Here is a 27,435-nt window from a genome sequence, read left to right on the forward strand (position 1 = left end):
TATTAGAAGAGAAATCATATTTTTTTTATTTTGTGTAATACACAAAATTACATTGCATCCGTTCGGAATATACCGTTTCTTTTTAAAATTGTATGTAATGCATGGGAAATTTGGCTTGCCACTCACTCGGTTATATAGTCCGATCGCCACCGTTTTTGGGAGAGAAAGTTGAAGAATGAAGTCTTACAAGCACACCGCTCTTAAAAGGAAATATTTATATATACCGAGTTATAACACTTATGATAAGGCTATGATGATTTATATTATAATATAGCTATGCAGATCGTAACTAACAGATACCCGTTACATAGCTGGTAGGAGTGTTAACTCATACTTTTTTTTGAAGATGAGATAAAATAAACCAAATAAAAAGAAAAAACACTCTTCGATATGGCTCAAAAGCGCAACCTGCTGGCGGTTAGATTATTTGCTATTGTAATTTGTGGGCGTTACTCATTCGGCACACTTCAAATCAAAGTGGAAAGAAAGGTGGAAAATTAAAAAAGGAATTGCGGAATGAGTACCGTTTATATAGTGTGTTTATCACAACGTTGCGTATTAAAGGTTCGATCTTAACTTGTTTTTAACTCATTAATAGGTGAGTAGGAGCTAATATCATCGAAATATAGATGTCTTGAGTTCTAACTTGAAAATAGCAACAGCAATAAGACATCGACTATCAGAAACCAGCTACTCAGCTAACAATAATCAATATTCTTTTTGGCATATCGATAAAAATTGGCCGGAAAAAACATTAAAATAAAAAAAAATCAATAAAAATTTCAAGAGTTCGGACGTTGGGTTATGGGTTATGGGGTTATGTGGACACGGGTCTTCAAACTTGCGCTACATCTATGTCTCTGTAATCTGCAAGTCAACTCTATAAAAATAGATTTTTATTTTGGCAACCCAATTTAATTATTGGGATTCAGTTGGCAAGTCTAAACTGCAGTCAATAAAATAACATTGTTAATTAAGAAATCGCAGGCCTTGTGACTAGTCAAGAATTCAATGTATTTAAAGGTCTCAACCCCAGGATGCAGGAACTTATCCCAGTGAACCCCACAAGCTTGGTACTAAAGGCATTACCGTAAGACGCTTACATCGTCTCCTCTTTGTTATTTCCTGTTTGGGCAGATCGAACACTTTGATCTTCCTTGTTGTGCCTCACAGCGGGTAAAAAAGTTGCTTTGCATGGGTTTAGGGAACTTTAGAACTGTTCGATCACGATCTTTGCAGTGCAACCCCTAGGAGCCAAGTCGGGAAGCGGGTTAGCCGGCCTGCTATCGATTCTCGTGTGAACACATGCAATTATGGTTTTATTTGTATTATTCGTAGTTTGCATTTACAAGTTTTTGTTTGTTTTCAAAATAGAACCTTAAGTTTGAAATTTTCATGATCATGAGAAGCTATTGTTCGTGAAAGCCCAACAGCGTGGCAACCCGAATTGTTTTGTATAAAAAATATAAAACATGCGAAGGCATGTGAGTGTTGGAAGAAACCACGATTCATTTTGATCTGAATAAGTAAATTTTATATAGTTCAAATAAATATAAAACAAAAACCAAAATTCACAAAAAGGTTCATTCTTATGAGCCCCCAAAATGTATATTTCGGAATGTCTTTGATGAAACCCTATCAGACACAATTGCCTCAACTTGTACTTCAGTTGAGCTCCTCGACTGTTACATACCGGTTTCTTAGCTAGTGGGAGTTCAAGGCAGAAATTTCCATATTTCTTTTTGTCAAATCGATAGAAAGCAGCTGGACAATATGCATGCTTAGTCTCAACTTTCTGGCCTTGATAATTAGTTACTGAAATCTTGAAGCTCATACGGAGGGACTGACATATGTAAGAACGAATAGGCGGAAGAGGCCTAGTGGACTCCGTTTGTGATCCTGAAATATGTGAATAAAAAATAAAAGTCGCTTCTTTTTACCTGTTGCGAACTCAAAGAATATAGTCTAGCTGGGCACATTACGGGTAAGGGGTTTAAGCAAAGGTAATATACAAATTTAATATATTAAAAGAGACGTTAGCACTTTTACGGTACATTCATCGCTGTTCAGGGCGCTGTTATTTCAAGTTTTAAAATTGTGCTATATTTACGCTCCGGATGGGTGAAAAGCACTTGATATGGCTGAGCAAGGCCAATGGGCACTAGCAATAACTTCCAACCACTTTTACTTTGTTAAATTTGATTTTAATCCGCTGATAATATTTTAAGACTTTCTCTTTCGCTCGGTTGAGTTTAATGCGATTTAATCATAACGTATACAAAGAGTGTACATGAATTTTCGTCCCAGAAAGGGCGATATCGTTACAAATTTAAATGTTTGGCCTTTTATGAAATACTTAAAGAAATACTGTAAGAAATATCAAAAATCAAACTCTGCGAGTAACGGGTATAAAACAAGGGGATACAATCAACATTGCATTGAAGTCTTAAGGATTTCACGAAATTTGTATAGATATTCTGGTTACATTCTGGTTACACGCATTTGATTGGTTGAACTGTATGGAGAAGGAAGGGCACTTGCACTATATAGCGTTATAGCGTACTACTATATTCTGGTCATGTCCGTCTGTCCTTCCGTACGAATGTCGAGATCTCAGGAACAATAAAATGTATGAGGTGGGAGCGGACATTTGATTCTTGATGTTGCTTCGCCCACAAAGCACTCAAGTTTTTGATTTTATTCGTTTTATTACTTGACTTCTATTGGTATACCAAAAACATAGCAAAACTGTCACGCCCACACGTTACAAAAATTTTTAAACCTTTTTTTTAATGAAAATCGCATTGAATTTAGTATTAGTTACTCCAACTCCAACACTGTGCCTCTACCTTGAAGGCAAATAATCTGAAAGCTCAGCATGGTTTCCCTTAATTACGAATGAGCTTTGTACACAGTACCACCTGTAGGGTATTGTCACTCGAAGTACTTTTGGTTAAGTGATAGTCGGAAACTTCAGGCAATGGGCGTGCGTGGTCGGTGGTCGGGCGCGAAAGAAGCGGACACAGAATGATCATATTAATTGAAGCATATTCACAGTGGCTGCCTCGTTCAGAAAGGGCGTATGTGAACCCCCCGTGAGCGTGAAGCACCCACACCAAAAGCTTGCCTTCTAGGGATTCCCCTTGGGCCCTTTCCAAAAGCCTTTTCCTTGTTTGTATTTGGTTGGTTGGCCAAATGCTTGGCTGGTCATCGCCGTCCGGGTATGGTTGGTTTTCAGTGAGCCGAGTCTGGGGCTGCTTTAATTGTTTAATGGCTCGTTATTTGGATTCCCAGCGGGGGACTCCTTATACGTTGGTGCTAGCTTGTAATTTCAAGTGATAATTGTAGCGTTTTATTACGGATTAAGCAAATTTCGTGAAAAATATATATTTATTTCATGGTCAACGTCACATTGAAGATCAGATTGTTTTTTAAGCTCATTTCTGATTTATTTGAATGCTTCAATAAAAGCTGTAGCTGTAAATAATTTAGTAACTGAACAAATTACCTGTTCGACCCTGTAGTTTATACATATTTAGAATTACGAGCACGAGCCGAATGTCCCTGCTCTCATCCCGAGTCAAATGAATGCATTTTTTTTCAAGCCGAAAACTAAATAAAAATTCTTCATTTACATTTTGAATACACACACATTAAATAACATATTACGTAGATTCTTCAACTTTTTTTGCTAAAAGCAAAAAGGAAGACATGACTTTACATAGAAAGGGGGTTTTGACCGGTACGCCAACCATAATTTCCTTCCTTGTTCAAATTAAAACTCTTCTCAAGAAACTGAATCTTGTGTCAGATTATGGACTAACTTGCGACGGTCCTTATTGAATTTTCTACGAACTTTAGCGATATAACAGCTAGACGCCCCTTTCCTCGTTCCCCACCCCTACCATTGCGTGGCCGTGTGAAGTCTTGCGGACAGACGATAAGAAGAACGACGCTTTTTTATGTCAGCACAAAAGCAACTGTTGCCGCACACACACTGGCTGCATGTAATAGCCATCTGGATTGGGTATTTTTCATCATCTTAAATCTAAATTGGTGGTGGGCGCGGTGGAAGGGATGGGAGAGGTGGTAGGTCGTTTCTTTGGTGAGTGGCAAGCTATTAGCCTCCTTTCTCGTTAATTGTATAAGCTAAATACTGAAGCTTGTCACGGGCAGCGCTTTCACTAAAACATAACGCTTTAAGCCGAAAAAACGGTTTATCTCTCCTTATTGTAAATCCTTCGAGTTTGTCTTTTCTGATTTGATACATCCATGTTTGCTTCGCCAAAAACGTCTATTTTAAACAAGAGGCTATTCCATAGTTGAGTTCCTCGATTCCAGTTACTAGATGGAGATATGCAAGGGGAAAGGCGGCAGCTATATAGGGTCTCGACTCACTGACTTGATTGGGGCTTTATAGAGGGCGTGGCAACTTTTTCAAGCAAACATTAGCTTTGTTAACAGAGCCAATTAATTCATTATATATACATTATGTATTTCAACTCCTTGACATTTATTTATTTATTCTGTCAGAGAATGCATTTCATATCAGATATTTTCGTTGACGGTGGTAACACATAGATAAGATTTTGTACAGAGAGAAGAGACTTAAGTAAATACATATGCTTTTATATAACTATTGTAGCAAACCTTTTCGCCCACCCAGCCGCTCCCATCTGTCCGATTCTACTCACATTTTGTTAACTCGGTACTCACAAAACAGTTAGGAAGAGTTCTATAGTGCCCATATTTTAATACATATATCCTCAGAGACACTTGGACCGCAAATTGATCCGGCATATCCGTCTACCCAGACTCCCTCCCATTTGTTTCTACTCTTAATTTGTGTGCCCGGTACTCTCATAACTGCATATGCATGTACCTATGTACATGTACATATGTCCAGATCTCGATCACTTACTGAATCGATCCAGCCAATCTCCGAACGAAGAATTTACCATGGTGGCACTCGACTACAGCATTTTCTCCTCATATTGTAATGTATTGGGGATTCTTACTATTATTAATATATGGGTGTCGAAACCCTCGGAGGCGGTCTGCAGCTGAAGCAGACTAAGCCGAAACGGAAAAACTTTTTGCTGCACGAGCATGTGCCGTGTCGTTGGCACGTGCCACGTGCCGATTGCTTGGGCTGCGTTCCATCCTCAGCACCAGTGCGAAGATAATATGATGATTGCAAGGCTGATTCAGCTTCCTGCGGGGGACATACTTTCATGTGCTACCATGTAGCCTAATAAAAACATTTGTTTCCTCCACCTTCAGGCGTTTTATGATGTAATCTGTGCATATTAAATCTTGAATATAATAAAAGGATATGGCAATCGGATCAAATAAAGATGATTTAGTCTTACCTGTAATAATGAAAATTACATGTGCGAAAGTAAGTTCAAACATTTTATAATCAATGAAACGCCAAGTAAGTTATGTATTTAGAACAGTTATCAATCGTGTGTGCATTTTATTTACCAAAATATCAACGGGTTTCGTTTAATTGTTTTGCTAATTTCTTTCAGATTTGCTACAAATTTCGACAGAACAAAATTAAATATTAAAAATACAATGTAGAACTATTGCAAGGGTAGTAGAACTATTACTTAGAAGTAATATGCATTGTTATTACATACATGCATATATATGTATGTGTTTATGATGTCAATGCGATCATCACGACCTTTTCTTAGTTAGGAGGTGTTTCTGTTGAAACTGTTCAAAAGTCATAAGGACGTTCTGAACCTTTCAAAAGTGACACCGCCCGAGGGCCTGGTGAGAAGAACTTATTCGCATTGGAAAGCTCAATTGTATTGTATTGGAAACAGAAAAATTGGCCGGAATATTGCTGTTGAATTTTGTACATTGCACTTAAATAGACATTATCCCATGCAGTCGTGTAGGCGCGCGATAGTTTTTTAATATTTCTCTAGAGCATTTTGAAACATGGCATTTTAGCCAGAACACTGGCCGTCCCTTTCAGGCTATTGGCAACACGTCCTCTCGCTGTGCGGCGCAAAAGCAGGACAGGAACTTACTTTTTGGGGCCCAGCCTCCACATGTGACGACAGCTTATGGGATGGTGGCTTGGTGGGTGTGACCGTGCTTAGGCTTGTCGACATTTTACTAAACAACCGTACGCCCACACCCCAGTTCCCCTCGATATGGCAGTGTGTGTAGGCTCGCACTGCCGAAGCGGAAACGTGCGGGTAGTTAACGGAAATGTGAAGCGCTTATTGTATCGGAATGAAACAATTCCATTGGACGAGTGTGCTGCTGGCAACTTGTCAGGCCAGCTTGAATTCAAATGGAATGCAACATGTGTGTAATTGCTGGAGGAGTGTGGCACTGGGCGCCTTCTCGGAAGGCGGTAAAAGCGGTAGCTACTGCACCGTTTACACACAGCTTCTTGCTGGAAGGAACAACATCCAGTTCCAGACCAGCAGTTTCATGTAGACAGTTCAGGACGAAACCATTCCAGTATGTGCTGCTGGTCCGTCTGGAGTCGGTCCTTCCTTTATTTTCAGATTCCGTTGCCACGATATGCTTTACGACACAACGCAGCTGCAGAACTGCACCGTGCCGCAAATCGCTTTCATCTTCCGCCAACTACCATTACACGGGTGCGAGAGGGACAACTGTGTGCTTCAGACAACAACCAATCATAGGGCTAGCCTATCGCAAATGGTGGTGAGTGGAGCAGCCATGCTGGTCTTCGCCAATCGCAGCCGGTTCCGTTGCAACAAACCCAGCCTTTTAAGCAGGGGAGTGCTGGCCAGCCGAGGGTCGGCCTAGTCGGTTTCTGAAACGGATCCGGGCAGGCAGGTCGTGACATTATTATTTCGTGTTGGGCTTCTAAGGTAAATACTGTTCCGCCGCCGTGTCGGGAAGTTTAAGAAAGGTTGTTCGATTCACTTTTTGCGATTTTAGCCGTGCGTATTAATCTTTTCATCAAATGAAATTGCCGGCTACGTTAGCAATCGGTAGACCCGGGAATAATACGTGTTACATGCAGTAAAAATATGATGCTAACATGAGTGCAATCAAAAGTGGCGTTCGGAAAATGAACAAGTGAACTAAAACAAAAGCGGCTGCTCAGTTATATTTGTGTTTCTGAATTAGTGACTCTTAGGTCCTCACGGCGCGATCAACAATAGGTTTTGATCACTGCAGGACGTCATTCCCACCATCTGCGCAAATTTACTCTTAACTCTTGACTCGCCCTGCAAGAGTTCGCACGGCGTGCGTTTGGCTGAACACAGCAGTCTTTTGGCTAAAGCTTTCATGAGCAGTGCACGTAATAAAAACTGAGATCAACGATTCGAACTATGTTTACATTGCAACCAACTCCAACTGCTATAGGCACCGTGGTTCCTCCGTGGTCAGCGGGAACATTGATAGAGCGTTTGCCGTCTTTAGAAGACATGGCTCACAAGGGTAAGCGAATTTTTTAAAATTCCCAATTGGCATGATTGGCACTCTTTTATAAATATGAGTCTAAGCCAACGCCTAAGTTAATGCTGCCCATGGACAGCTATTCCGGTCCGTCCTACTAGGCGAGTGCAGTTTCGTTTGGCTGTTGGTCTCTTTTGGTGCAGCTTAGCAATAGATTAAAAGCTTCTGCGCTGAATCGTTCGCAAACTCTTTTCTCAAACTCCAACTCACGCGAGCAAGACGGCTTTATACTCCTTATGCCATTGTATTTGGCAAAATCAAATTATCGCCGTGACTCTTATAGTTAGAAAACCCTATATTTGTATTATACCCGTTGCTCGCTCGTAATATTAAAAGATTTGTTTTTAAAGTGACTGGTGAAAGAAGAGTTCCCGACCCTAAAAGTGAACCATATGTATATTCTTCATTAGATTACTGGACTAGTCGATTTTCCGATGACCTTTAGCATGTCTATCCGTCAGTATTGACGTCAAGATCTTGGGAAGCGAAATAAGTAGTACCGCGTATTTGATAGTCGGGAAACTGGACTATAGCTCTGTAGTGTTTCAGTTCATAATCGCCATCACGTTAACTATAAAAGACTACGCGCCTCCTTCTAAAAGCCCCATAAACGGCCCAAGTAATCTGTGGTATATATTTGTTCATACTGAGATTTTTCTAAATTAGTTCTCTTAAGTATTAGCTTAAGTCAATAGTGATATTCTAGTTGAATTCTTTAACCATTTGGGCATTACATTATTATCACGTCCTTGCTTTTGCGTTTTTAACCGTCTGTATTCTTCACGACTAGCTTCTGCACGCAAGTTGCGAAGTCTTTTCTTGCAAGGTTTAAAACTATGCGGCTTACTGCTGAAATCGAAATTAGTTTGATTACTTTTAATACATTTTTGGAATGCTTAACAATAGTTGTTAACAAAAATATTTAGAGTTAAAGGTGTAGTGTCGCTTTTATCTTGCAATAAAATGATAACCCACACACATAGTTTATGTTTTTGGGTTTCAATTTAATTAAAACAATTCGGTAATCCTTAGGTTTTATTTCGATGCAGGTATAATATATTACATAAAATATATTACAAAAAATTACAACGAAAATATGGCATGCAATTTTATATTGTCAAAAAAACTAGAGTATACCGAATTTCATTACTTATTTTACCATATATATTTATATATAATTTATACTATATAAATTTGTCGATTAATTTGATAAATTTCTACACATATAAATTTATTTTTTTTTCACTGTTAGCCTGATTCCTGTTTAACTTTCTAAATAACTGTACTTGAAGATTCCGAGCTTTTAATAAATAAATACCAGGCTTCCGCGAAAATTGTTGTTTAACAACAAAAGCTGTCGTAATTTCTGATTCAGCCCGACTCACACAATTCGAACTACATTTATTGTTAGCGCGTATTGAGGAATTGAGGAACATGGCACCACTGACATTTGAACATTGGAATACTGCTTAATATAGAAAGCTGTAGAAAACTGTTGAAAACTGATATATGCAAATATGTAACTAACTCTCATACTGCGACAGCTTCCGAAATTCCAGTGAAATAATTATAATTCCAACATATGCACTTTGGCTCAACTTCTTTGTACGTTGTAGTAGAGTTTCTCGATTAAGCACAGGTCTAATTTAAAATTGTTAGTTTTTTAGTTCCCGAATGCAGAGTGTTCAAGAATGCATATTCTTTAAACTTTTCAATAGATTTCAGATTATAGATAGATTACAAAGAGAATAAATAAAACAAAAGAGAATGCTATAGTCGAATTCCCCGACTATCAGATACCCGTTACTCAGCTAGTGGGATATCTATACATTTTCCTGGGATATCTATAGATATTGGGGAATAAAATGAGAAAATATTTAAAAATTGCTTAAAAGTGTGGGCGTGACCTTTTTGGACATTTTGTAGGTGTAGGCGTGGCCACAGTGTTTTTGGTATACCGATAAAAATTGAATAGAAAAAGATATAAACATATTTCAAAAGTATGGGCGTGGCAGCTTGGGCAAATCAATAGAAATTTAAAAGACTAACCAAATTATGAAAAAATATCCAAAAAGTTTTCAAAGGCGTAGGCGTGGTCGTTTTGTGTGGTTTTAGTGCGTTAAAATGGGCGTGGCAACATGGCAACAAACTTGCGTTGCTAGACTCTGTATGCCGTATTTCAATCTTCTAGATTTTACAGTTCCTGAGATCGAGACGTTCATACGGACAGAAGGACATCTCCAAAACGACTCGCCTGTTGATACTGATCAAGAATATATATATGTACTATATATGGTCGAAACGCTTCCTTCTGCATGTTACACACTTTTCAACGAATCTAGTAAATCTGTTCCATTTCTATAAACACTTAAGCAGGTTCAAACTTGGTTCAAATTTAAAGAACTATTCCACTATTATTATAAATGAATTCAAAGTACAAACTGACTTCTTGATACGAATTTTACCCCTTTGATCTTCTTTTTTATAGACAATGTGATTGCAATGAGAAATTTACCCTGTTTGGGTACCGCTGGTGGTAGCGGACTAGGCGGTATTGCTGGGAAACCTTCCCCTACTATGGAAGCCGTGGAAGCCAGCACAGCGTCACATCCCCATTCGACATCTTCGTACTTCGCCACAACTTACTACCATTTAACTGATGATGAATGTACGTTTTAATAAATAACGCATAGCTAAACCCCTCCCGCTTTCACTTGATTTCAGATAGCCCGATTGTAATACTATTACGTCACATTCACCAATAGATTAAAATTAAAATGTATACACACAGACCGTCTTTACACCATTAATAGATTTTATTGAGTCTAACCGATCCATAAGTTTGGCAACTTTTGTGTGTAATCGCAGTGTCTTACCCTAAATACCAGGTAGCACATCATCATCATCAGGTAGCACACTCGTATAAAGACATCGCGCTAATTTTTTTGTATTACTAAACATGTGTCAAAAAGATTTGTTATTAGCGTGAAAACAGCTCAATGTCTGGGTAAGCCCAAAGCATACAGCTGAATGGAATGGCATTGTTCAGTAGCTGACTCCAAATCTCGCACATGCTGCCAATTATAGTGGCACAATGGGCAGAGGTGATCATCGGTGACAATTGGGATCGGCACAGACTTTCAAGACGGTGATGAGTCAAACAATAATTTACGAATTGCGGAGTAGATTATAGGCATTCCTCAAATCCCTTTTCTAAACGTAACCTCATCCCTGGCCCGTCGAGCTGTTAAGTACTCTCTCTGTCAGGTCACCCTATTGTAGTGCCCGTGAATCAATACAATAATTTTCCAGCTTTAATGATCTTGAAGTGTGTGTTCGTTGTCGACGACCGTTTCGTGTAAAGTCGCTACAAATGGAAACAATTAATGGCACTGAAAGCCGAAGTCGAGTAAATACAAACACACACAATGCACTCAAAAATGCCAAATGAGCCTCTTTAGCGGCTGCCGGGAACCGACGCATATTGGCATTGTATCCGTGGTCTTTGTAGACTCACCCCGCTGTTCTGTCCATTTTCGCATGCGAGGAAAATCAGTCCCTGCCCCTGAATGGACCGACCAGTCCCCTAGAGGGTCCATCTCCAGTTCCTGTTGCAAAGGCTTTGTTTTTCATCCCATCGGATTTGTGCTGCAATTACATTATTAATCCCACTGGCAAGATGTTTTCGTAAATTGTGTATCCTGTCACACTGCAAATCACATTTTTGGAAAGCAATCCAATTTCGAAGTCCCTGCACTAATACCGCAAGTACCCTCCGTCATGGCCGGTTTCCTGAATAATATGAACGTGTTCAGGCGGATCTCACGGTAAAGTTAACTTGATGTGGCGCTCAACTGCATCCAAAACACAATGTTTGGAGCTATCTGCGGAGGAATCTCAATTTGTTTGGAATCAAGGTAAAAGGGCTCGCCAGGGGTTTTCCGATCTGATTCTGAATACAGAAAGATCATTTGGATTATAACTGAGTCAGATGATGTTGCATTACATGAACAGATTAAGACGAAAAATAGCTATAGTCGAAATTCTCGACTTTCAGATACCCGCTACTCTGCTGCTTCACCAAAAAAGAAATTTCAAAACAAAACGATTTCGGTATACCGATATAAATATGAAAAACTAATATTAAAACGAAAAAATAGCAAAATATAAGAATGGGCATTAGAGTGAGTGGTCGTCGCAAAGTTCTCTTGAATCTGTACGTTTTTTTGTGTTACCGCGATATCGTGGAATTATTTGGCCACCCTCGTGTACGTGGAAATTGCCACGGACTAATCTGTATGCTTTATCTCTAGCTTTCATGCTCACCGAGATCGGCGCGTTCATACGGACGGACGGACATGGCCAATTAGACTCGGTATAATAATATATTATATTTTTACTGTTACATGCTGTTCAACGAATCTAGTATACCCTTTTATGCTACGAGTAACTGGTATAAGCCTATGAACGTATAAGTATGTACATACATCTATGTACATGTATCTATGTTTTTCTGCTGCTTCGGTGATTTCCTTTCCAATAAAGCGGTAAATTGATACGGAGACTTTAGGATTTTATTTCTATAAGTCCAAATACTCGGAAATTTGTATAAAACCCTTACGTTTTTATGCTCGACCTGAGCGACGAGTGTGCCCATTTAGCCTTTTAGCTTTCCCCTTTGTGCTCTTCTTCGTACTTTCAATAAATACACATCAGATATGTTTGCTATCTTTCGAATCGAAAACAACAAAATGGTTAGAACTTTTGAATTATTTGACGAATACATGACCTATTTTTTCAATCAAATATTTATTATCCAGAGTAAAATAAATGCAGTAAAATGCAGCCAAACTTAGTCAAACTTTTAATTTTTTTTAGTAATTTAAAAAAAATGTAGCTTAAGCTACACTACCATTTTCAGTGTATCATGGGTGCAAGGGTGTGTGCTTATTAATACTAAATTGTTGAGACTAACCAGGAACGGTCATTGTATACAAATTGAGATGCTAAGTTCCGACGCAAAGGCACAAAGACAGATACCCACGAAGCTGTTCTCCCCTTCAGAATATCCATCTCGAATTTGGGTCGACGAATATATTTTGACGTCTTTTAAAGCGTGACAAACTAAATTATCCGCCTCATTGGCGCAAGCTTGTGTGTGTGTATGCATCCTCGTGGGTAGTGCGTGTGAGCAAAAATATTAAAATGTATGATGAAAAATGAAACAGCAACTATTTAAATTTAACTATTATATAACTCCGAAAGTAAAACATAGTGCATTTATTTCAATACTTTTTATTATATGATTGCAGGTCACAGTGGAGTGAATCAGCTGGGTGGCGTTTTTGTTGGAGGAAGGCCTTTGCCAGATTCAACACGGCAAAAAATTGTCGAACTGGCACATTCTGGAGCTCGGCCATGTGATATTTCTCGAATTCTACAAGTATCAAATGGATGTGTGAGCAAAATTCTCGGGAGGTAGGACCATTTCCGTATATCACTTAATTCGTTTTAGAATAGATAGTTTTGGTGAAACGAGGTTATACAATGGATGGTGAGTGGGTTCGCACGGGGTTTTAAAAAAAATTATGTCTGCTTGGCTTAACCATAACCTAAGTTAAGCTGCACAGTGACAAAATTATATCAAATTTATATTTTCAGATATAAAATGAAATGTTAAGTTTTGTATTATGCAATAACACATTTCTTATATATTGTTTATCAAACGTGTGTACTTGTGTTCTTTGTATTTTGCAACCAAAATCATGAAAGGAAACCACGTTTTAAAAATGATGTTTTTTGGTGTAGACAATGGTGTGTAGGGTGTACACATTCATATAGTCTATAACATAGTTCAAGATTTTATGTGGGCTTGTTACGTTAAGACTAAGCGAAGTTTTGTCCCTATAGTACTAGGGAGACCTGTAGACTTGCAAATCTTCACCTTGCAGTCAAGCGACTGTTTGTTGCGTGGCGCAATAAGCCAAGCCATTCGAGCTACCTTGTTCCGGAACGCTTTCTGTATATTTGCAATTCCTATTCGAGGGTTAGCGAGGGTTATATTATATTAAGGTATTTATTGGCCTGGTGGTGGTTGATCGTTTTACCATTAAGGCAGAACCCCGGACAACTACCTGATTGCTTGGCAAACGTCACATTGGCACACTTTTTAGCTCCAATTCCAGTTCTCAGCCCATGCATCCAGGTACTCCTGTAGACCAAGGAGGCAGCCAATATACGTACTTGTGTTTTTCGTGAGCACAGCAGTATCGTCAGCGTAGGTGGCTTTGGGGACATCTTCTTCCTCAACAACTTTGACTGGTGTAGTGGAGTAGGCATGTCCGAAGCAAAGACTGAGTATAGGATGGGGCCTATTTATTAGAACTAAGAACTGGAACTAAGCACCCGACGCACCTTTTAGAAGATCCTACCTCTTATTGTCTGGAGTCCAAGAATAAAATCGGTAAGGAAAAAGGACTAATAATATTAAACAGCTCGCAAGACTTCGCTGGACGCAAGATCTGTTTCTAGCTTTCCTACGAATATCATATGTACAAAGTATAATTCAAATTGCAAATTATATATATAGACTATTTCAACATATTAATTAAAATGGTGGATTTATTTCAGATATTATGAAACAGGAAGCATACGTCCTCGTGCTATCGGAGGATCCAAGCCACGTGTGGCCACAGCCGAAGTGGTTAGCAAAATTTCGCAGTACAAACGCGAGTGTCCTAGCATATTTGCTTGGGAAATTCGGGATAGATTACTTCAGGAGAACGTTTGTACTAACGATAATATCCCAAGTGTAAGTCACTCACTTCGAACAAGCATTCATTTTTTTAAATACTTAGTTACGCCGCTCGAATCAAATCATTGCAGTTGCGGGCGACTCTTTTGACTCTTCGACGTAGCCATTTTCTTTGCTCGCAACAACATTTTCCTTTCCTTTCCTTTTTTTATCATATTATTTATTAAGTATGCCAAAAAAGATGCCAGCCAAATGAATTGTGACAGCGATGCTCATGCCAATAGCCGCCCCATAGCCGATGTGGCCCTGCCAGCTCGCCTTGTTCTACTCCTATTGACAGTTGTGTGGAAAATGTGCTCGTTCAAATGGAAGGGAAAATCTTTTATGCACATTAAACGACTAAAAGGGAAATCAGTGCTAGAAAAATGTATGAAAAAATACAATATTAAATAAATACGGCCCGCCGCCACCACAAACCGTTAAGCGTTGAAATTCACGCGCCAGTGCGAGGGGGAACTGCTGAATCACGTTTACATCTGGAATCGTATTCGGGTCGGTTCTGAACTAAGGGTGAGAATCGACCACTCGGGTTCAAGTCCACACGATGCCCGTCGGGACAATGCGGAAAATATCTACGCGCTGACCTCTCACATGCGACTAAGCTTGCGATACTTTCGATGAGTGCACATACTAAAGGTATCCTTTGGCGTGCAGCTTGCGCATGCACTTGTTGTCCCCAAAGGAAACGAATGCAATCCACCGGATTGGTCCAGTGTGCCTGCCTGTACACTAGTTAGGAACCGGATGTGCTTATTTTAGAAGAAATGAGTTTCTGTGCGGCCCCCTGGCGAAGGACATTCCGCCTAATTTTTCCACTCAAATGCACTTTTCTCTGTTGTTCCTCCTCGCTCACTCGCTCATTTATATGTTTGCCGGTTATTCTTTTTCGTTTTCGTTTTCTTTCCTTCTTTCCTTTTGAATTCGGTTGAAAAGCGTTGTCAAGCGCAGGCACAGCATTAATACAATAAGAAACTGAATAAATTGCAATTCAAAGCAAACAAACGTGCGTCTTTTCTGAGTGCTACCAGAAGTAACAGAAAATTTGCTTTTTGATGTTAGATTTTACTTGCCTTTGCCGATTTGGAATTCTTTACGAAACATGCCAGTATAGTATTAGTGTGTGTATTAGTATATCTACAGCGCTATAACTATATCAACACAACTGTACATTCTAGGTGTCCTCCATAAACCGTGTATTGAGAAACTTGGCTGCGCAAAAGGAGCAGCAGAGCTCGGGATCCGGGAGCTCCAGCACAGCCGCCGGCAACTCGATCAGCGCAAAAGTGTCTGTCAGCATCGGTGGCAACGTGAGCAATGTGGCAAGCGGATCGAGAGGCACGTTGAGCTCTTCCACCGATCTTATGCAGACAGCCACGCCACTTAACTCTTCGGAAAGCGGTGGCGCAAGCAACTCCGGGGAGGGTAGTGAACAGGAGGCGATTTACGAGAAGCTTCGGCTCTTAAATACCCAGCACGCTGCAGGACCAGGATCACTGGAGCCTGCCAGAGCAGCGCCTTTGGTAGGTCAATCACCCAACCACCTAGGAACCCGATCCAGCCACCCCCAGCTGGTGCACGGTAACCATCAGGCATTACAGCAGCATCAACAGCAGAGCTGGCCGCCCCGTCACTATTCCGGATCTTGGTACCCCACCTCTCTTAGCGAAATACCCATCTCATCGGCTCCCAATATCGCATCCGTTACGGCGTATGCATCAGGACCTTCACTTGCTCACTCACTGAGTCCACCGAACGACGTCGAAAGCCTGGCTAGTATCGGTCACCAGAGAAACTGCCCCGTTGCAACGGAGGACATACTTTTAAAAAAAGGTGAGCTGAAAACCGGGAATTCTAAAATTTCGTGTGCCTGAATGCAATTGTTACATAGCATATTCGTTCCGAAGAGGCGATTCATACATATATAGTAATTGCAGTAAATATACATAAATAAATATAAATATATACTATGTTCATTGAATTGTCCTAAATAGGTCGCCGATCAATAAAATGGTTGTGGTGGTGTTTTAATTGCCTAACTATTTTGTTCATTAGTGACAGGCACCAAAATCACCATTGGTAAAAGTTAACACTTAACGCTATTTAAGGATTTACCTCTATATAAAAGGTATTGTTGATTTAGCAAGAAGCTAAATCGATTAGCGTCCCAAGTCTATTTGATACAGCAATTCCCGTCTTTCGGTCATTTAAACATCCTTTGAATGATTTATTTTAAAGCTCAAGCGTTAGAAAACCTAAATTATCACGATAAACCCGCTTTAAAGCTTTTAAAGAGATTTCAAGTCAGATAATAGTAACGGTATTTTGATCAAGGAGTTATGTTGGGTTTAATTGCAGGCTTTCAAAACTTTATACTTTAGTACGACTCCTATTATTAGCTAAGTGTGTAGTTTCCAAAGAAAAGAAGTTAAAAAAATCATTTGAAATAATAAGCGGAAAAACGTAAAAAATATATCACATCTTCTCAAGTTGCAATTTCACTATCATCCCAAAAATCACGAAATTTTATTTTTTTGTCAAATTACGCACGAGCGAACTTGGTATTTGCAAATTTTCGTTCGCTGATAGGCCGTTTTTTTATTTTTTCAGTTATAAAAGTCTACAGCTACACCAAAAGGTTGTCGCGTCGTGCGTAAATCCGACAGACACGTGACCAACGAGCAATACACTTGTTCTGATTGTGTCAACACCGCAAGTCTTGTAAGGATTTTACAAAGAAACATAAGAGAACGCAAAAGCCGAGTTCTGCGACTATTAAGTACCCGTTACTGCGATGAGACATGGCGAGTGCTGTATAAAGCATGTAGTATTTGGATTAGGATTATTAGGAATCTGAAAGTCCGATTTAAGCCAATTCCTACAGCTAAACGAGATATTTTTTAAGCAGTGACGACATTTGAGCGTATATAAATTAAATAAATTAAATTTATTCATGTTTAATTGGGCTTGACCACGTTTTGAAACAAACTTGCGCGGCGGTCGATAGAGTCTGCGTTTTAGGTCTGAGCTTTCCAGCTTTTATAGTCAGTAAAGTCTGAATTCTTAATCGGAGTTTTCAGCTTTTACAATCCCCGAGATGTCGACGTTTACACGAACGGTTAAATTAACTGGCCAGTGATCCTGATCATGTGTATATATACTTTATTGGCTAGGAAACGCTTCCTTTTATCTCATATAACCTATACTTAGCTAATTCACATTTATAATAAATATACTCTATATACTATATTCCGTATATAATTATACGGAAATATCTTCACGGCATCATACAGACCGCACATACATACAAATCTGCAGTCGTTGACAACCCGATGATTTAATTCGTTCAAAAATTCGAGTCCCCTGAAACTTGAGACATGAATGAGTAAGTTTTAGATACTGCATTCATTTGGTCAAATGCAATATTGTTTTCGTCAGAAAAGATGATATCCGAAGTTTTGTATGTTTAATGTGCGATCTACAATAGAGTTAGTTTCTTCATTAAGAGTTGTTTTTGCTTGAGTGAATGTATTCAATTTTTAATTAAATTAAATACATTCAAAACTAACGAAAATATTGATATTTGTTTTTTTATTCAGGTCAATAAGGCCAGCGCATAGATAATTTAATCTCAATGTGGTACTAATAAATTGGTTAAACAGGTATCATTTCAATAACAGTACATATTCTCGCCCAAAGCTTGCCCAAGAGCATGTGTGTCAAAACAGTCAGTGCTCGACCTCCCCCGAACCACTTCCCAAAGTTTCCACTTTTGATCGAGCAAAGCTGTGGGGCAACCACTGCCGTTACCACCGCCGTGGTTGACAGGTTTACCCTTAACCGTGTAGTTTGCTTTAATGCGATTTACAGACTCATTTTACAGGCGATGACACTTCATTAAACGACAAACCGTGAGGGTGGTTGTGGTTAGGGATGGGTTCACGGACAGGCCTAGGATGGTTGGTGCTAGATTGGATGCTGGGGTGCATAAATAGATTACAGAAATACATATTTATAAAATTATTTTTCAAATCCCCATGCTAGAGCTCTGACCTTATCAGGGTTTGTCTTAGCGCATAAAAATGTGACAGTTTCGCAGTCCGTCCGTCCCTTCCTCGGGTTCGATCTCCGTATTCGATTCCACCTCCAACTCACCATATCAGCAGACCTACTCTCTGTTTACAGATACCGTCGATTTGGTTGCCCCGCATCTGACGCCGTCTGTCATTGTAACGCTGTTGCCGCTGTCAGAACATTGCGATTCGCCAGCTAGTGACATGTGCTTTAAAGGCTCTGGACGCAGTCTATACCTTTCCCGCGGCATATCTCTGGGCTATCATCATCTATTTGCTTTGTCACATTCACTAACATCAACGTCATTTCCACAATGTGGAACGGCTTTCGTCTACCGGTCCATGCTGACCTCAGCTGACATACAAATGATTTGCATTTTTCTTTAATGTGGCCGCTGATGCAGGTCGTTCAGCTGCATGATATGCCTTCCAACTATGGAAGAACAACTGTGCTAACAAATAGCAGATTTAATTATTTACTAGAATTGTAGCTTTATAATATTTATTAATAGCTGCATATATATTATATATATGAAAGAAATCAAAGCTCGTTATCTTAATTTACAAGAAAATATTATACAATACATATTATTCTAAAGTGTGGGCGTGACAGTTTTGTGCGGTTTGTGGGCGTTAGATTAGGCGTGGCAACATGGGTCAGCCAATTTGCGTCTGGAGAATCTGTATGCAGAATCTCAACTTTCTAGCTTTTATAGTTCCTGAGATCTCGACGTTCATACGGACAGACGGACATGGCTAGATCGACTCGGACATTGATCCTGATCATGAATATATATGCTTTATATGGTCGGAAACGATACTTTTCAACGAATCTAGTATACACTTTAACTCTACGAGTAACGGGTATAAACACTGTAGAATAAAAACGGGCCCCTATATCATATAGCTGATATGATGATAATAGTTTCGATGTTTTCGATCATAAAGTGTATACACATGAATTTTCTTTAATATGTACAATTACTGCATATGTAACAATATGTACAATTGTGCATGCGGTCTTTGGCATGGTATTAATTTATATTTGAAATTCCAACCGATTCGTCTTATGATGTTTGCAATTTAAAACTATATTTTGCCAGAACTTGATGGTCATCAGTCCGATGAAACGGGCTCCGGGGAAGGTGAAAACTCCAATGGTGGCGCTTCAAATATTGGAAACAATGAGGATGATCAAGCTCGGCTCATACTTAAAAGAAAGTTGCAACGCAATCGAACATCTTTCACGAACGACCAGATAGATAGTCTTGAAAAAGGTAAAAACGTTTAACAATATTTTACTAATAATACAAATTGTAGGTTTACAATACACTACATATATCGACCTTAATTAAAAATTCAAAAACATAAAAATTTGTCTGTAAAAACAAATACTAAGTATACCTTTCATATTATTAAAATATTTATTTTAGAGTTTGAACGAACACACTATCCAGATGTTTTTGCCCGCGAACGTTTGGCTGGAAAGATTGGGTTGCCAGAGGCAAGAATTCAAGTTTGGTTCTCTAACCGTCGAGCAAAATGGCGCCGTGAGGAGAAGCTGCGAAACCAGCGAAGGACACCAAATTCCACAGGAGCTAGTGCAACTTCGTCCTCAACATCGGCAACTGCCTCTTTGACTGACAGCCCTAACAGCTTAAGTGCTTGTTCCTCTCTGCTGTCCGGATCAGCTGGGGGTCCCTCAGTCAGTAAGTATAAATAATTTTGAAATCAAAAGACCTTGTCGTGACACACTTCAAGGTCGCTCTTATGAAAGAGATTACAACATGGTCGTTACATTGCAGAAAAATATCTTAATACAGTTTACGCTATAATGATTATTTAAAACAACCTCCCTTTGCTGTTAGTCTTAATCAATCCGCAACAAATCGATTTCGACTTTTTTCTCGGAAGTATTTTGTTTAAACATTTTTACCCTTGCATTAGGTATTATATTTTGGATTCAAAGTCTTTGACCTGGTCCTGTGGCGGCCGGTAATTCAATTCTTCTTAGGCGGGTACTGGTTAGGCTGGTTAAACAGATTCGAGGGCTGGGCTTCGATTTGTAATTCTTCACTGTATCAGAATTTATGTTACTGGCGCTGTCCCATTATTAACGGTGATATTTCCAAACAGGCTTTATGCCGTGAAGAGCACATATTTATAATTATAAACACATGAAGTTTTCTTGTCTCTTGTTGGTTCGTTGTTTTATTCCCAGTGTGACGTTTAAATGAAAAGTTAATTATTTGTATGTAGATTTCCCCCATGATGCGTGACTATTGCCCAAGCTCATTTTAGTCTCCCATTGGTATTGTAGTTAGGATGGGTGGGACTGGAATTTATTTGACCTTGGGCTTGCGTTTTTTCTCCCCTCAATATTCTAAAAAAAGTCTAGTTTTTCCATATTTAAATGCTTAATATGTGTGTCGATTTGACCTAGGAGCATTGAGTATTTCAGTTACGCTAAAGGTGAGCTAGATTGTTTCAGACCGGTGCCACATCCATTCCAGGGGCTACGGGCTGGGTAGAGCTGTCACGTGCTGGTGCACTTTTTTACCGTTTGCTTGTGCCAGCGCTTATAGGCCGATGCACTTCAGTTTCCCATATCTTGCAGAGAATCGACGATGGAAGGCGCCAAGCTGTGGTGATTTCTCGTACTCTTCGTTGTTTCCGGAGTGTTGATAGTAATCTCAATTGAGATCCTACATTCGGCAGACGTATTTACAAAACCAAGCACTCTGGCACTTCTTGAATAATCTATAATGTATTTTTTAATGTTATAAAGGTATTAAGTATGACATGTTATTTGAAATGTGTGACCCCAATTTAAGAAGGATCGTAAAATACAAATAGATAAATTCATTTGCCTTTTCCATATTTAGGTACCATTAATGGCTTATCGTCCCCAAGCACATTGTCTAGTAATGTCAATGCTCCAACGCTTGGCGCTGGGATCGATGGATCTGAAAGCCCAACACCAATCCTGCACATTCGGCCTAGCTGCGCCTCTGACAATGACAGTGGTCGTCAAAGTGAAGATTGCAGAAGAGTTTGTTCTCCATGCCCACTTGGCATTGGCGGGCAACAAAATACTCATCATATCCAGAGCAATGGTCACGCCCAAGCTCATGCACTTGTTCCTGCCATTTCGCCACGTCTCAATTTTAATAGTGGTAGTTTCGGCGCGATGTACTCCAACATGCATCATACGGCGTTATCCATGAGCGATTCATATGGGTAAGCAACTAGAGTTTTCAAATTATTCAGTCATCCCACTATTTATTGCATAATACTGAAAAAACTCGTGGAGGCTATTGCTGGTAAAATAGTTAGACGGTAGAATAAAAACTCAAAAGAAAACAACACAAGGGATATGTCAACACATCTTTAGCGATTTTGAACTGATACATTTGTCAGCATATATTAGGAATTAGCGTCCTAAAATGCATGTAACCAGCGCCATAAATTTTACCATATTGACCAAAACAAATTTGTAAAGTCATAATAATTCTGCATTACTCCCTATGTTTTCATACATCTTACTTGTAAAGTTCCATTTCATTAGGAAGCGTTTTGGACCGTATAAAGCTTATATATCCTTGCTAGGATCGAGTAAGTCCAGCGATGCACGTCCGTATAAACGATATCACGGTATCTATAAATGCTGGTAGGCATACTCAAGGCATGGAGTTATTAGAGACGTAAACGCAGTTTAATAATATAAAAAAGTGCGACGCTCACTTTTTTTCTATATGCCAAAAGAATTCTGAAGTTTTAACCTCGCACTCCCACTATTTAAGTAATTATTGCTAATAACCTCTAGCCTCAAAAATATCAAACTAACTAAGTATGCATTTGTACATTAATCCATAGTCATAGTCTATAATCGTGTAAAAGTCAATACTTAAATGGTTTTATTTTCAGGGCGGTTACGCCGATTCCGAGCTTTAACCACTCATCTGTCGGTCCGCTGGCTCCGCCATCGCCAATACCGCAACAGGGCGATCTAACCCCTTCCTCTTTATATCCGTGCCACATGACCCTACGACCCCCTCCGATGGCTCCCGCTCACCATCACATCGTGACGGGTGACGGTGGCAGACCTGCGGGCGTTGGCCTAGGCAGTGGCCAATCTGCGAATTTGGGAGCAAACTGCAGCGGATCGGGATACGAAGTGCTATCTGCCTACGCGTTGCCACCGCCCCCTATGGCGCCGAGCTCTGCTGCTGATTCAAACTTCTCAGCCGCGTCCAGTACCAGCGCCAATGTGACCCCACATCACACCATAGCCCAGGAATCATGTCCCTCTCCTTGTTCCAGCTCGAGCCACTTTGGAGTTGCTCACAGTTCTGGGTTTTCGTCCGACCCGATTTCACCGGCTGTATCTTCGTATGCACATATGAGCTACAATTACGCGTCGTCCGCCAACAACAGCATGACGCCCTCCTCCGCCAGCGGCACATCAGCACACGTGGCCCCTGGAAAACAACAGTTCTTCGCCTCCTGTTTCTACTCACCGTGGGTCTAGGTACAAACTTGCGATTCAATCAGAGAAGAACTGCGAAAGGGACTATTTACATAGTTGAATGACGGCCTATGTATATCTTAAGGAGGCCATAATAAATCGAATTTACATATCTCTTGAAAAATAATGGAGGTTGTAGGAAAATACATTATGTATATATTATATAGTTCCGCCCATTAAATCCAATCTATAGTGTAGAATAATTGGTGTAAATTAAATGATATAATTTTGACAAATAAAAAGAAAAAAATGTTGTTTCTTTCAATTTTCCCTTATTCTTTCTCTTGGAATCTTCAAAAAGTAAGTGTTTAGTTGGTTTTCCAATATCAAAATGCTTGATCTGAAAAACTTGTTTTTAAGAGGTCTTAATAATATTAACGTATTTAGTGGTTACTACGCAAACCTGATATTAATATTAATGCAGTGACTTCAATGGCATATCTCGCAATTTAATATTACAGAGAAGACATTTTTGAACATTATTTATTTAAGAAACAATCCATCCCAGACCCTTTTTAGTGGTAAGCTTTATGTGTTCCTTTACAAAATCTAAAATTTTAAACAGGAACTGCTTTCCAAATTACAATGAAATACATGAATTATCTGCTCAAAAGTACAAGTACAAGTACCTCAAGTACATATGAGAAAACGTAAAAATGCAAATGCAATATCTTTTAGCTCTATCAGATCGACTCTCAACAACGCTAAAAACATATGTTCGGTCTAATAAAACTCGACTGGAAGAGAGTGTGATCCCACTTTCCTCGGGGGTCACAAGGCTATACATACGTAATTAAAGAAAGCATATACGAAAATTAGTTAATTCAAAATAAGGCTCACAGTTTTTGGGATTTACATCGATAAGTATCTCTCTCCGTTCTGAAGTTATTAGTATTGCCCACGGCATTATCCAACACTACTGAAGTGAAATGACATTTATTATTTATTTAGACACGAACCAGTGAACATTTTCACTGTCGGAATCTATCAACGGATAAACTAAGGCCAGGTTAATAGAAAATGGTTGGGTGGAACAGTAAATACTTTGATAAAGCTTCGCGAACAAGCTAATTTTAAATAGTGAAATATAATTGAAATACAAGTTATATCACAACCTTTGTATGTTGATCGAACGATTGCATTCGTAACTTGTTTTTGCATCGTCAACATCTTTTGATTAAAATAAAAGTTTATACAAGACGTTTATACAAGAATTCCTGGTTGGAATATTTATTATTGACATGTTATTATTTAACTGCTAATAATAATTTTGAGTGAGTAATTTGTTTGGCTTGCTGCTGACTTTTTTATTAAAGAGATAGATATTAAAAAATGTGAGATTGGGCATAAAAGGCCAAGATTCGCCAATATCTATGGAGTTTCTTACATCCCAACAAATGGTAATTGTCCCAACCTTCTGGAAAAGACCGACATTTTTAAAATGGAACTTACTTTTACATTAGGCTTCTACATTCTACATTTGACCCACGAATACGCGTTCGCTTTACATGGATTAATTAAATGCATTTATACCTTTATACCATTTTAATAGTTTACTCTAACGACTATGATATATAGTAATATATATATATGTACATATATATATATCTCTATATATATATCGATATACATATCGATATTCCAGAAAGTTGATGAAATTTTGTGTTCGCGTTCAAACTAGCTGAGTAATGGGTATCTGATAGTCGGGGAACTCGACGATAGCATTCTCTCTTGTTTAAAAGTGTCTTGCCAGTTTTGTGCGGTTGTGGGCGTGACAATATTTGGAAAGAAACATGCGCTCTGTCTGCGTCTCTGGAATCTGAACATTCTAAATACATTTCATTCCTTGAAATATATTTTTTACATTCTTTTAAATAAATAATATTGATTTTAATTTGACATATATATAGTTACTGAAAGGGTATATAAGCTTTGGCTTGCCGGAACTATATTTCTTTCATTTTCAGGGTGACTTTCTTGTCTAGGGTGTTCAGCAGTTTTAAGTGTACATGTTTCCCAGCAAGTTAATATGGTTCATAAATAGAGATTTGATAAGCTTAATATTTTACCCCATTTAGCTGATGGACATACAGATTATATCGTAACAATGCACTCTAAATTTAATCCCTTTCGTTACATACATATTAAATTGATTTAAATGAACTGTACAAATAAAATGACTTCAAAAGAAAATATAATCATTGTCGACTGCATAATTATGTAAATATACTTTTTTTTTTAAAATGCGAAGTTGAAAAGCTTGTGCCCAATACAGTTTTCCTTTTATTGAAATCTATAGATTGAATTGAGATTGAGATTTCAAACATTTTGAAAGAAAAAACCGAGCTTTACAGGTATCACAAGAGTTCTTGAAACATTTACCGATATATAAACAAATTAAAAGGGGCTTGTCAACCAGACTTGTCGGATAGTGACCTTGTCTCCAATATAAAGTCAACTCTCCTCCTATCTGTTGGATCTATCAAACAATTCTTCCATATGTAACAAAGTTCCAAAAAATCGCTTTATTTCTACTTCCACCCACAAAAAAGTTACTTAAATTTTCAGCAACAGAAAAAAAATTATTGAGAATTGCAAAGAATTATTGGCCCGTTTTGAATTTGAAAATTTCGAAATGGAAAATAAAGAAAATATACCAGTGCATTATTATACATTTGACGACTTCATACAAAATCGAAACGACGTCAATAGCAGTGATCAATTCGATCAAGAGATTAATATGTTTATTGATACAAATATTATTTATGTTGACGGACTTAACTGTCTGGCTTGGAGGAACGATCATAAAATATGTTCCAAAACTTATATGAAGCCAGTTGCAAAATTGTTTGCATACCAGCAACTAGCGCTGCGTCTGAAACAGCATTTTCAGACGCTCGAAATTTAATAACAGACAAACGTTCTGCCCTCTCTCTAAGTTCAGAGAATATTAATAAAATAATGTTTCTGCTTAATAATATTGAAAACTAAAAATTAGTATATTTATAAAATATATAATGTATAATCATTTAAGTAATAATAAATAATAATATAAAAACACAAACTCAGCATACCATAACTGTCTTGTATTGAAAATAACAGACATGACATTTGAATCACCCATTCACTTTATTCGGAATTCACTTCATTTGTTTCAGAATGTGCCGTTTGAATTGAATGAATTGAAGTCGGCAACGCGCGCTTTTAAATGCACGATCATTTGCAAACGAGCCGAATTCACTTCGTTCATTTCAACACGACTGTTTCATTTGCCGGTTTGAATGGCACAAGTCCGAAAGTTACTGTTCCATTTTGACGACCTGAAGAATCTTTCATACTTCTCGTGCAACGCATCTGTAAGCACTCCGTGAAAGCCTTCTTTATGCATTCCCTAAAAGGCTTTTGGAAGTTTTTCGAGACAAGTATTCGAAAATAGTTATATTGCAATACTTTCGTAAACATTACTCAGGATTGTCCTATCGGTATACCAAAACACACAATGCCCCTTCTAACACCTACAAAACGACCGAAGGATCACGCCCACACTATTGGAGTTTTAAAAAAATGTTTCTTTTTCTATTTCCCAAAACCTATCAATAAGCCAGAAAAATTAATAAGAATTCCGTTCGCTTTCCCGCTAGCTAAGTAGTTTTTAACTGCAGTCAGCTGTTAGACACTCCCGCTAACGATTTTGTAAATTTGTTTAAATTAGCAGTTCGTGGACGTTAGAGTGGACTTGACAATCAATTGTAAAATAAGTCGATCGTTCAGGGCTTTAAATTGGTTGTACTGGCCTGGCTACATAAATACATCTTCTGTATATAGACTGTAGAAATTGGGTGTTGTTGTCAAAATCAAATCGCGCCTGCGCTGTCTCACAGCCTGCTACAAAAGCAGTGCATATGCTTCGGTGATCAGGAGCACCTATTCTTTGGACCTGCCAGTAATAGACAAAAGCTCGTGGAGTACGCTTCGTTTTCGCAGAAGAATTAATTTCGTGCTGTGTTCAATCTGTGTTACTTGTAGCCTAGTACGTACCAAGTGAAACAAAAATTATTAAACACACCTACTCAAAATAAATATTTAATTAATGAGTATATGTTTATATTCTACGGCTGACCACAGCTATAGTTGCAGTATTTTTTATTTAAATTCCCTTTTGTCCACCACTTTGTTATTTTAAGGGCGATGGCTCATCCTACATATGCACACTAAATATATATGGCTACGAATAATTTAAGTTCTTAGGTGTTCTTATTTCAAAAGTGAAGTGAAACTAAACCTAAAATGATTATTATTCTAGAATTGTTTCAATTCCATAATTAAGAAAAACGACATGCAAGTGTTTTACGCTTTTAGAATTTTGTAAAGAAATAGAGTGCGTTTTATTCTACACAGATACCTCAGATCTGCTCATGGCGTTGTGTAACACGTTGTTGTTGATAAAAATAGACTTTGACAAAACCAAAAAAAAAAAAACTGTTATGAGAAATTTGAAAACTTCTAACTCAGTTCAATAAAACGGTTGCATTTTTATTAATAGGAGGCAAGCGTGTTTT

General features: G+C 38.6%; 2 protein-coding genes across 11 annotated transcripts in view; both read left to right on the forward strand.

Annotated features, from left to right (window-relative positions):
• Window positions 1–6,725: 6,725 nt before the first annotated feature.
• LOC6619480 (paired box protein Pax-6) lies at window positions 6,726–23,141 on the forward strand. Of its 3 annotated transcripts, XM_002043659.2 has the most exons (9): window positions 6,794–7,446; window positions 9,953–10,132; window positions 12,777–12,942; window positions 14,095–14,275; window positions 15,454–16,108; window positions 19,452–19,625; window positions 19,782–20,057; window positions 21,234–21,588; window positions 22,276–23,141. In XM_002043659.2, the coding sequence occupies exons 1-9, from the start codon at window positions 7,338–7,340 to the stop codon at window positions 22,877–22,879; spliced, it is 2,700 nt and encodes an 899-aa protein (XP_002043695.1). In that variant the 5' UTR covers window positions 6,794–7,337; the 3' UTR covers window positions 22,880–23,141. The 3 variants fall into 3 exon arrangements, with proteins under 3 accessions (XP_032579805.1, XP_002043695.1, XP_032579804.1); XM_032723913.1 differs by lacking the exon at window positions 9,953–10,132; XM_032723914.1 differs by lacking the exons at window positions 19,452–19,625; window positions 19,782–20,057; window positions 21,234–21,588; window positions 22,276–23,141 and adding an exon at window positions 16,886–17,242 and having other exon boundaries at window positions 6,726–7,446.
• A 3,665-nt stretch (window positions 23,142–26,806) lies between these two features.
• LOC6619481 (twitchin) overlaps window positions 26,807–27,435 on the forward strand; it is a 49,868-nt gene continuing 49,239 nt past the window's right edge. For all 8 annotated transcript variants that reach the window (XM_002043660.2, XM_032724067.1, XM_032724068.1 and 5 more), the window contains exon 1: window positions 26,807–26,906. The gene's annotated coding sequence lies outside the window, so the exon portion shown is untranslated. The remainder of the gene's footprint in view (window positions 26,907–27,435) is intronic.

The sequence above is a fragment of the Drosophila sechellia genome, chromosome 4 (genome assembly GCF_004382195.2).
Source record: "Drosophila sechellia strain sech25 chromosome 4, ASM438219v1, whole genome shotgun sequence".
In the NCBI taxonomy this organism is placed as follows: Eukaryota; Metazoa; Arthropoda; class Insecta; order Diptera; family Drosophilidae; genus Drosophila; species Drosophila sechellia.